The sequence below is a fragment of the Amphiprion ocellaris genome, chromosome 19 (genome assembly GCF_022539595.1).
Source record: "Amphiprion ocellaris isolate individual 3 ecotype Okinawa chromosome 19, ASM2253959v1, whole genome shotgun sequence".
NCBI lineage: Eukaryota > Metazoa > Chordata > Actinopteri > Pomacentridae > Amphiprion > Amphiprion ocellaris.
In genome coordinates this window covers 10,003,084-10,015,400 of record NC_072784.1, presented here as the reverse complement: position 1 = coordinate 10,015,400, position 12,317 = coordinate 10,003,084, and the positions used below count along the sequence as shown (strand labels likewise).

Genomic DNA, 12,317 nt, shown 5'->3' with positions numbered 1-12,317 from the left:
ACCATGACATGGTGGAGTAGGTCACTACATTCTCTAGTGAGTCTACCAGAGATAAATGATCTTCAGCAGACTGGCAGAGATGCGGTTATTCCACGGTGTCCTAAAAAAAGTGTGGTCTTTGCTGAGCTTTTTAAAAAACTGCAGCTGTAATACACTGCCCCTCCAAAAAAAAGTCGCACACTAATATCTTGTTGAACCGCCTTTACCTTTGAGTTTGGCATCGTTTCGATAAGATTCTGCAATGCCACAGCATTTATTTCTGTCCAGAATTGGATTAATTTTCTGCAAAGCTCCTATATTAATGATGGGGCTGAGGTCTGGTCTCTGGAGGTTGTATATAATTGAGCCTTTAATTGTATTTGTTTCTTTTACCAAAAAAAACAATGATTTTTTTTTTGTACGCTCATTTAGGTCAGGGCCTGTAACACTTTAATTACCCTTAAAATAAATACATGAAAATAATGAATCCATCTCATCCTGTCAATTTAAAGTAATATGTTTACCAAGCAAATACTGATGACTAAACTTTGGATTTATAGAGACTGCTAGTGAAATTTCTGAACAATAATCTTGACAGCTTCCTCTGTTCATCAATTTTATCCCCACCTCATCCCTCCTTTCCAGTGTTCTCCTCTACATTCATTTAACAGTGGCGGGCCGTTTGGCTTCACTGTGACTACGGTGGGAGACGAGGAAAGACCGGTGTGTATTGTGTCTATGTTGGCAGCGGAGCGGACAGCATGAAGACATATAAATTATAAAATAAATAACCCTTTATTTACGAGCGTGTCGGCGCCGACACGACAGCGCAACCGTCGGTAACCGTCGGTAGCGTCACAGCCATGCGGCGGCAATGGCGGACGGTGTTTTTGACCGAATTAAACATTACATTTGGTCGAACAACAAACATCAGCTTCTCATATGACTCTTGGTGCTCCAGGTAGGACATGGCAGAGTGGAGCACAGTGTTTAAGGATGTCCTCTGTGGATCTGTTGGCTCTGTAGACTTACAGAGTCTGGTCTAAGGTGGAGGAGAGAGTTGCCTTCATGTGGCCCAGATCAAGTCTCTCAAAGCTTTTTGAGACAGTTGGAGTTAAGGCTGCCGGTCTGTCATGATTGAGGGAGCAGATGTTGGATTGCTTGGGCACCAGGATGATGGTAGCAGATTTGAGACAGGCTGGGACAGTAGCATGCACCAAGGAGAGGTTGAGGATACTAGTTAGAACTTCTGAGAGCTGGTGAGAACCATCCTTTAGAATGTAGTTAGTTTGTGTCTCTTTGTGGTCATTTTGTGTCTCTTTGTAGTTATTTTGTGTCTCTTTGTAGTTATTTTGTGTCTCTTTGTGGTTATTTTGTGTCTCTGTAGTATTTTTCTGCCTCTCTTTGTAGTCATTTTGTGTCTATTTGTGCTTGTTTTGTGTCTGTGGTTTTTTTGTGTCTCATTGTGGTCATTGTGTCTCTCTTTGTAGTCATTCTGTGTCTTTTTGTGGTTGTTTTGTGATTCTTTGTGGTTCTTTTGTGTCTCTTCATAGTTTGAGTCTTGTGTGGTCATTTTGTTTCTCTTTGTGATTATTTTGTGACTGTGATTGTTTCGTGTCTGTTGTCGTTCTGTGTCTCTGTGGTCATTTGTGTCTTGCGTCAGTTTTGTATCTTTATTGTTGTTTTGTGTCTATGCAGTCATTTTGTGTCTCTTTATACTCATCTTGTGTCTCTTTGTTATAATTTTGTGTATTTTGTGGTAATTTTGTGTTTATTTTGTGCGTTCCTCTCTACGTCTTCAGCTGACAGTGTGTCCCATCAGTGTTTTTGTGTAGCTGCAGTGTGTATTCATGAAGCCACATCCTAAAATAACATTTGAATCCACATGAATCATGTGTAAATCATGTTGTGTAACTGGAAGAACTCCAGCTCGTTTGATGTCTTCACATGTTTCACTGCGTGTGATCACGTATGCTCTGCTGTAAGAGGATTTCCTCTGTTGCCGTGTTGTGTTGTTGTCAGAGTGACAGATGCTGCTGAATAAATCAGATTCACATCCTGAAGCTTCACATCTCTGTTTGATTAGCTCAGACACACCGTGGACATCTTTTACTCTACTTTACATCTGGTTTTTCTCATTTTGTGTCTCATTTTTTCTCATTTTGTGTCTGTTTTTCTACTCTCATTAGATTTAGGTTTTTTGTCTAATGTTTCTCATTTTGTGTCTGTTTTCTTTCATGAAGTGTAATTTTTTAAATTTGTCAATCTTTCTCATTTTGTGTCTCATTTTTCTCATTTTTTCTATTTTGGGTTTTTTGTCTGGGTTTTCTCACTTTGTGTATTTTTTTATTTGTCTAATTTTTTTCATCTCGTGTCCTATTTTGTGTCTTGTTTACCGCATTTTATGCCTTATTTTCTCATTGTGTGTATGGTTTTCCACATTTAAGGTCTTATTTTTCAAATTTTGTTTCTCATTCATCTCATTTGTGCCTTCTTTTTCATTTTTTTAAATTTTGGGTTTAATTTTTTGTAAAATTTTTCTTATTTTGTGTCAGTTATTTCTCATTTAGCATGTTTCTTTATTTGTGTCTCATTTTTCTCATTTTTCATGTTAATTTTCGTATTTTGTGTCTTGTTTACCTCATTTTGTTTGATAACTTTTTCATTTTGTGTCTCATTTGGGGTCTTCTTATTCTAAATTCACTTCTCATTTATCTCATTTTGTGTCATTTTTTTCCCATTTTTTTCCATTTAGTTTTTTTTGGTCAATTTTTTTTTGTCATTTAGTGTGATTTTCGTTATTTGTGTCTCATTTTTCAAATTTTTTCCTATTTTGTGTCTTGTCTGCATCATTATGTTTCACAACTTTTTCATTTTGTGTCTCGTTATTCTCATTTTATGTCAGATTTGATGTTTTCCCCCCGTTTTTAATCTCATATTTCTAATGTTCTCTTTTTTTCTCATTCAGTGTCTTGTTTTTGTTATTTGTGTCTGGCTTTCTGGTTTTGTGTCTCATTCTTCTCATTTTGCATCTGAATTTTCTTATTTTGTGTCTCGTTTACCTCATATTGTGTCTAGTTTTCCTACTTTGGTGTCTTTTTTATTCCATTTTTATGTCATATTTCTCATTTTGCATCTTATTTTCCTCATTTGTGTCTCATCTTTGTCCTTTTTTAATCAAATTTTTCTCCATACTTTCCTCAGTTTGTTTTACTTTTCTCATTTTGTGTCTCATTTTTCTCACTTTTCAACGCTTATGTTGTGCGTTAAAAGGGCTTCCTGTGTTGTCGTGTCGTATTTGTCTCAGTGTGACAGATGCTGCTTTAATGAATTAGATTTCCAGCCTCACATCTCTGTTCTCTCCCTTGCTTTCAATTAACTCTGACACACTGTGAACATCTCCTCTGTGTGCGACGCTCGTGTCGTCTGATGACTTGTGCTGATTGTGTGTTGTTTTTGTGCAGCTGCTTTGGGAACGTTGGAGTTTGAGCTGCGCTACGATCAAAGTTCCAGCGAACTGCACTGCACCGTAAAGAGAGCCAAGGTGAGAGCAAGTAGTCTGATTACATGTAGTCTGATTACACCTGTCAGAAGTACAGTCAGGTCCATAAATGTTTGGACACTGACACAAGTTTGTATTTGAAATAAAACAATCAAGATGTGCTTTAAGTGTCGACTTTCAGCTTTAATCTAAGGATATTTACATCCAAATCAGGTGAAAGGTGTAGGAATATAACACATTTTATATGTGCCCTCCACCTTTTCAAGGGACCAAAAATAGTTGGACAAACTAACATAGTCATAAATTTAACTGTCACTTTTAATATTTTGTCGCCTGAAGTCTGGATAGACATCACCATATGCTGGGTTTGGTCCTTGGTGATGCCCTACCAGGCCTCTACTGCTGTTGTCTTCAGTTCCTGCTTCTTCTTGGGGCATTTTTCCTTCAGTTTTGTCTTCAGCGAGTGAAATGCATGCTCAACTGGATTCAGGTCAGGTGACTGACTTGGTTATTGCAGAACATTCCACTTCGTTGCTTTAAAAAAATCTTTGGTTTGCTTCAGTATGCTTCAGGTCATCGTCCATCTACACTGTGAAGCACCATCCAATGAGTTCTGAAGCATTTGGCTGAGAATGAGCTGATAATATTACCTGAAACACTTCAGAATTCATCCTGTTGCTTTTGTCAGCAGTTAAATGATGTGAAGCATGATGTGGCAGCATCATGATATGAAGCACGGTGGTGGCGGCATCATGATGTGAGGTGTGGTGGTGGCAGCATCATGATGCTTTTATATATATATAAAAAATATATATGGTTCTCTTATAATATAAGAGAACCATTTCCATTGGCAGCCATACATGCACAGGCCATGATACTACCACCACCATGCTTCACTGATGAAGTGGTATGCTTTGGATGTTGAACAGTTCTTTCCTGTCTCTAGACTCTTCTCTTACCATCATTCTAGTACAAGTTGATCTTTGTCTCCTCTGTCCATAAGATGTTGTTCCAGAACTGCTCAAGCAAACTCTAATCTGACCTTCCTGTTGTTGAGGCTCACCAGTGGTTGACAGCCTGTAGTGAAGCCTCTGTATTCACTCTGAAGTCTTCTCTTAATTGTTGACTTTGACACAGGCACACCAACCTCCTGGAGAGAGTTCTTGATCTCACCACCTGCTGTGAAGGGGTTTTTCTTGACCAGGGAAAGGATTCTTCTGTCATCTGTCACACTTGTTTCCATGGTCTTTCCATGAGCTCACCAGTGCATTCTTTCTTTTTTAGAATGTACCAAACAGTTGATTTGGCCACATCTAATATTTTTTGTATCTCTCTGCTGGGTTTGTTTGGATTTTCAGCTTAATGATGACTTGCTTCAGCTGTTTGGACTTCATTTTGAGAGTTGACATCACCAGATTCCAAACTTGAAATGAACTCTAGACCTTACATCTACTCCTTGTGTATGAAATAATGAGGGAATAACACACAGCTGGCCATGGAGGAGCTGAGCAGCCAGCTGTCCAATTACTTTTGGTCCTTTAAAAGGTGGAGGGCACATATAAAATATGTCATAATTCCTACACTGTTCACCTGATCTGGATGTAAATATTCTCAAATTAAAGCTGAAAGTCTGCACTTAAAGCATATCTTGATTGTTTCATTTCAGATCCATTGTGGTGGTGAATAGAGTTGAGATGCTGAAAGGTCTGTCAATGTCCAAATATTTATGGACCTGAGTCTATTCACTGTATTTCAAAGCTGCAATTTCACAAAAATTAGAGACAAAATAAGGAAAACAAAACACCAAATGAGAAAAACCAGGAAGCAAAAAAGTTATTTTTCCTTAAAAAACACTTTTAGACGAAGTGATTATGAAGATAAATCATGATTTTTAGTTGAAATTTGGTTATTTTTCCTGATGGAACCAAACATCACAGATGATACGTTTAAGGACCGTTGCAGATTTAAAACTTTTCTGTTGCCTTTTAAATGTGTGGCTGGGTTTTAGGGTTCAGAGATTAAACTTACATTTGTTTATTCATCCAACTTCTTTGGAAAGTCTTTAAATTTAAACATTTATTTTAGCAAGTTGGTGTGAAAAGTGGTGTTTCTGTTTTATGTAAAACAAAGTAAAGATCGATGTCACATCTTCTGAATGTAAAATAAAACAACCTGAGGCTTCAACAGACCCACTGGTTCATAACTCAGAAGAAACTCTCACTCAGCAGCTGAGTGCTAGAATAAAAAGTGAAACTGTAAAGAGACATCAAGCTGTAAATCTTTCCATCTAATTCCAGGATCAGACTGCAGCAGCTTAAACCTGCAGATTCAGGAACCAGGTTTCATCATGAGGAGAAACTTCTTCTCTCTAATCTGAACCTTCGAATGTTGTAAAACTGTCTGAAGCCTAAAATCCCACGAGGGTTTAAAAGGCGGCTTTAAAGAAAATGTCTTCATTTATCAGAACGTGTCGTTGATCTTAAACTCTCTGACAGTCCTTGAATGTATCACCATGATGTTCTGTTTAGTTAGAAAACCTAAACAAGAGTAAATTTATTATGTTCAGTCAAAACTACTTTATTCTTCAGTTTCATTTCAAAATTCAGCCAAAACAAATCAGATTCTGTAGTAAACAACAAATTCTGAGCACCGTCCAATGAGTTCTGTAGCATTTGGCTGAATATGAGCAGATATTATTGCCTGAAACACTTCAGAACCCATCCTACTGCCTTTATCAGCAGTTAAATGATCAATAAATACAAGAGAACCAATTCCATTGGCAGCCATGATGCCACCACCACCATGCTTCACTGAGAAGGTGGTATCTTTTGGATCTTGAGCAGTTCCTTCTCTTCTCCAGACTCTTCTCTTCCCATCATTCTGGTGCAAGTTGAGCCTCTTAATGCAACTGATTCTCCAGTTTTCAGGTTGAACTGCAGGCAGTGTTTCCACAGAAAGACTGAGACACAATCATTCAAAAAAAACACAATAACATTGTGTGCTGTTTTTGCATCTTTTTGTGCAATTGTTTGAATCTTTATATGTCATTTTGTGTCTTTTTGACGTGTTTTTTAAAACTTTGCCGCAATTTTTTTCACATTTTTTTGCCATTTTTGCACTTTTTTGTGTCATATTCGAATCTTTTGTAAAAGGTTTTAGTTCATTTTTCATCTTTTTTGTTTATTTTTCACCTTAAATGTCATTTTTGCACCTTTTAATGTCATTTTTGAATTTTTTGTGCAAATTTTTATGTCATTTTTCATCTTTTTGTGCATTTTTCACCTTTATATGCTATTTTTTGCACATTTTTGTGTAATTTTTGAATCTTTTTTGCAAGTTGGTATGTCGTTTTTCATCTTTTGGCATTTTTAAAAATATTTCTATGACTTTTTTGCCAAAAGTACCACTTGCTCTAATCAAATTATGTAAAATAAACTGAAAATTCTGTACTTGTCTTGATTTATAATTTATAGCATTATAACTTTGCAGAAGACATTTCTGAACTCCTTCTCCTTCATGTTGTTCTGTTTCCATCGAGCTGCAGGACTTTAGATTGCGGAGAAAGTCTGAATTTTCTAGATGTTTGTGTTGCCTGCAGCTGCTTTCCTACGTGTTGCAGTTTTGACACTTTTGCAGCAGTTTCACACAGAGAAACAAACACCATTGAGGCTGAAACTGCTTCATTATCTCAGAGGTGGGAGGTAATCCGGGCCTGCTGTCACCAAGCTTCTCCATCTTTCTGTCCTCCGGTGTTTTCTGATTTGGAGTGAACACTTGAACGTCTGTGATTTCCCTCCTGGCATCATTTCTGCAGCAGAGTGAAGAAACAGGTGGATTAACTCTGTTCAGATACTTCACTGTGTGCGGAGGTGGACAACAGCAACTCCAGGTTTCAGCAGAATAATTTAGATTTTACAGGTCTGATAGAAACATTATGAGGAAGCAGCTGTGAACACATAAACCAGTAGTATTCACCTCACATGGAAGTTTTAACCTTTGATTTTTAACATCAAATAATGGTCAATTTAATTAGGCTTTTCTGACAAAAATTCACACAAAATAAAGACTCTTTTCAGTCACTGGTGGATCAATACTCCTGGATAGAGCTACACCATGAAGACTAAAGAACACTCCAAGAAACTCTGAGAAAAAGTTGTTGAAAAGCATCAGTCAGGAGATGATTCAAGAAAATTTCCAAGTTACTGAATGTCTCTTAGAATCCAGTTAAATCCATCATTACAAATTGGAAGGAATATAGAACATGAGTAAATCTGAAGAGAGCAGGAAATCCTCAAAAACTGAGAGACTGAGCAAGAAAGAGAAACATTAAACACTGAACATCATCACAAACACCATCCTCACTGTGAGACATGGCGGTGGCAGCATCATGATATTAAGCATGGTGGTGGCAGCATCATGATGTGAAACATGGTGGTGGCAGCATCATGATATTAAGCATGGTGGTGGCAGCATCATGATGTGAAACATGGTGGTGGCAGCATCATGATATTAAGCATGGTGGTGGCAGCATCATGATGTGAAACATGGTGGTGGCAGCATCATGATATTAAGCATGGTGGTGGCAGCATCATGATGTGAAACATGGTGGTGGCAGCATCATGATGTTTCTCAGCAGCAGGTTCTGGAAGGCTTGTAAAGGTAGAGGGTAAAATGAATGCAGCAAAGTCTAGAGAAATCCTGGAGAACGACCACAAAGCCACTTTAAAATGACCATGATTCAATGCTGAAAAGCAACAAAAGGGGAAACTGTGAAGCAGTTTAATTTAAGCTAATCAGCTACAAACACCACCAGAGTAGTTAAATAGTCACGTTTTGATACTCGAAGAGGTTTCCAGTGAAATCCAGTGCAGAGTTGCAGGAAGTGTAATTGGACCAAACATGAGTTGATCATGTGTGTCACATGAAGATTGGATTCTTTATTCATCTAGAAGGTCATGTTCCTCATGTTCCTCGGTCTCATTAAAAACTCTGTGGAGGCAGAAAGAAAACCTCTTTGGCTGCTGTCACTGCAAATGTCAGAGCTGTTGGAGGAAATTTAGGAGCAATCAGTCATGAAGATGTGTTGACGAGTCCACCAGGAAGAACCTGCTTTAAACTGCTGGAAGTCTGATCTATAAAATTTATACCGTAACTGCTGCATTCAATCAGTGAAGAACAAAACTATGTCAATAAAATTGCTGCTCTGCTCTATATTTTCCTCAATCCAGTTATTCCTAATTTTTGTGTTTAGTTCCACCTGATTTAAAGTTCATGTAAACAACACAGAACCAGATTTAATTGCTTCTCCTTTACATTAAGAGATATAAAGACGTTAATGACATTCTTTTTAATCCCTGAGAAAATAAACACTCAAAAAATTTGCTATATTAAAATTTTGTAGATGAAGATTCTAATGTTATTTTACAGATTTCCCTGTTTTGTTAAATTACAACTTGAAAAACTGCAGAAAAAACAATTAAAAAAATGAATTCCCCCTTTTTTTCTTTTTTTTTCTTTCAGAAATGACAATTAAGTATATTCAAGATTAAAAAAATACAAAAAAATTAAAAATCTGATTTTTAAAACAATTTGTCTGTTTTACAAAATTTACAGATAATGTCTAGTAGAATTAAAGACAAAAATATTCATTTAGAATTTATTTTCATTTACATTTTTAAAAAATTATTATTATTATTATTATTATTATTATTATTATTATTATTATTATTATTACTATTATTATTATTATTATTATTATTATTATTATTATTTTATTTTATTTTTTGCAAATTCACACTATTTAGGATTTATTTTTGGTCAATATTTTAATGAAACATGTAAATGAAATGATTTTGAGGGAAAAAATTCGCAATTTAAAGCTCAGATTTGGTTCATTTTTCATACGACATGTTCAAGGACTGTAGGAAAGTTTAAAATCCTACAATTCTCTGTGTTTTTGCAGTTTGTGGCTGATAAATGTTGATATTTTGTAGGTTTTATTTTGAAGCTAAGACATCTTTAAAATCGCTGAGTGGGTTTTTGGGCTTCGGAGGTTGAAGTGAGTCACCGATGAATCATCTCCGACACGAATCATTAATCAGCCCAATTTAATTAACGAAGACGAACATACAGAACAATGGAGCAGCAAACTGGAAAAGACACCCAGAATCTACCAAATGTTCTTTTAGTGGAGCTCATGTTTTATTAAGAGTTTAGGGAACATCAGAAAGTTGGACATTTAGATGATTTTTTAATGGATTTTTTTTTTGTTTGGCTGATAAATTGAGTCATTTTTTAGGTGTTTTTGGAGAAAATGTACTTTTGTCAGAGCGACTGTTTAAAAACTGGAGAATTTCAATTTTCGGTAACAAAGAAAAGCTGAAATTCTTCCCAGTTTGCTCATAATTTTGTCTTTTAACCTAAAACTTTGACTAAATGTGAGTGTTCTGGGATCATCTCCTGATGTTTTGTGTCTTCAGGGCCTGAAGCCGATGGACTTCAACGGTTTGGCCGATCCGTACGTCAAACTGCACCTGCTGCCTGGAGCCTGTAAGGTGAGACTCACCAGAATTAATTATTAGAATTAAATTATATAATATGGCTCCAGTTTCCACACAGCACTGTAAAAAACAAAGAAAAAAATCTGTAAAAAATCAGTAGATATTCAGCAGTAAGGATGGAAAAAAAACGTTAAAACTGTAAAAACTGGGAAAAAGTCAGATATCTGTTTTATATAATTTACACAGAAATAGTAAACTGTTCCTTTTTATTAAATGAAAGAACAATTTACTATCAGTAAAAACACATATTTTGATGTGGATGTTATTTACAGTTTTGGGGGCTAAAGATTTTCTATAAACAGGGAATTATTAAAATACAGCAAAACTGTAATTTTATTGTAAACATTTTAAGAAGAACAACCTACTGTTTATAAAAGTACATATTTTGTTGGATTTTCTTTTAAAAAGGTGGACACTACTTTTTTGTTTACAAACAAAACTGATAAAATCTGTAAATTAAGTTTAAATATATCCATTTAAAAATACAACTCATGTAAATAACAGTTTAAACATCTGTTTTAAAGATTTATTTCTAAAACATACAATATGTCTTTCACTTAATGACAAAAAACAAATACAGATGGAAAATAATATTTTTGCTAATTTAGATACTTTAAAACTGTTACAATTACAACTATTTACAAAAACATATTTTTTGTGTGAGTATTTAAAATTTTTGAATGTTTTTTATTCAAATATGCAAATTATTTTTTTGTAATTTTCTTTATTATTATCTGTATTTTAACAAAACAGGGAAAATCAGTAAAAAAAATCTGGAATGATCATAATTTTCTTTTCGATTAACATCTAATATCGAAAAAATATTGATCATTTTGGTGATTTGAATGTAATAAAAATGTTTTTAAAAATTGTGATTTGTGAATATAAGGATGATTGATTCTGATATTATTTGCTTTTTTTCTTTAACAGTCAGTGTGTAAATAAATAAATAAATAAGTTATTTCTGTGATTTTACAAGAAATTTTCTGTTAATAAAACAGGAATATATCTGTAAAATACTAGAAAATTGTTCAGAACTTCCAATTAAATGTATTTATTTTTTACAGTGTATGATGTTGGCTCAGCAGTGATTGTATTAAACTGAATTTTTCACTTCCTATTTGAGATATTTCTTCTTTGTTTTACTTGATTATTGCGTTGCTGTCTGTACCCTCCAGTCTGAAGTGATGAAGCTGTTATTGTGGAAAACTCAATAAAAAGTTACAGTTATGACCAAGAGTCTGCAGGGAGTCTCAGCATTAGCTGAATTGTAAACCTAGCCTCTGTCAAATTCAATCCTAAATTGGCTCAGATTTAAACTATTCAGACACATTTGCTGCAGAGGAAACTAGAATCAATAATTATCAACATGTGGGTGCCTCTGTGTGTTTTTCAGGCCAATAAGCTGAAGACGAAGACGATCCGTAACTCCCTGAACCCAGTGTGGAATGAAACGCTGACCTACGTGGGCATCACCGAGGAGGATATGCACCGCAAGACGCTCAGGTGAGCGCTGGGATAATTTAGGTTTCATCACATCTCATTTCAGAGCGATTACTGCTGCAGCCATTAATCAGGACGTCTTGACATCCAGTTTGTCATCCCTCATTAATTAAATCCTGCAGAGCCTCAACGCATTGCTGCAGTTTTACTGTTTCTACAAACATCATGGAAGTGCAGCATTAATCACTAGAGTCACAAGGAGAAATTCAATGTTTTTACAATGAAGGACGCTGAGTTTCTGCGTGAAGCAGCAGAAACGATTCATCAGCGGCTCAGAAGATTACAGAGGGACTGTTTCTGAAGGTTTGAAGAATGTCCTGACTCTACTAAATGTCCTCACTTTACAAAAACGTCTTAATTTTACAAAAAATGTCCCAAATTTACAAAAATGTCCTAATTTTACAAAAAATTTCCTAATTTTACAACGTCTTACTTTTAGAAAAAAATGTCCAAAATTACAAAAAATGTCCTAAATTTACAAAAATGTTCTAGTTTCACAAAAATGTCCTAATTTTACAAAAATGTCTTCCCTTTACAAAGTGAACCAAATTTACAAAAAAATCCTAAATTTACAAAAAATGTCCCAAATTTAAAGAAATGTCTTAATTTTATTTTAACAAATGGCCTCATTTTACAAAAAGTCCCAAGTTTACATAAATGTCCTAAATTTACAAAAATGTCCTAATTCTACAAAATGGCCCAAATATACAAAATGTCTCAATTTTACAAAAATGTCTTATGTAAAAATGTCCAAAATGTATAAAAATGTCCTA

At 35.2% G+C, this 12,317-nt stretch overlaps 1 protein-coding gene across 1 annotated transcript in view; it reads left to right on the top strand.

Annotated features, from left to right (window-relative positions):
• doc2a (double C2-like domains, alpha) overlaps positions 1-12,317 on the top strand; it is a 54,464-nt gene that overhangs the window by 21,122 nt on the left and 21,025 nt on the right. Inside the window, exons 3-5 of the mRNA XM_023273737.3 lie at positions 3,444-3,523; positions 9,961-10,035; positions 11,438-11,547. Of these exons, the coding sequence (XP_023129505.1) occupies positions 3,444-3,523; positions 9,961-10,035; positions 11,438-11,547 (265 nt within the window). The remainder of the gene's footprint in view (positions 1-3,443; positions 3,524-9,960; positions 10,036-11,437; positions 11,548-12,317) is intronic.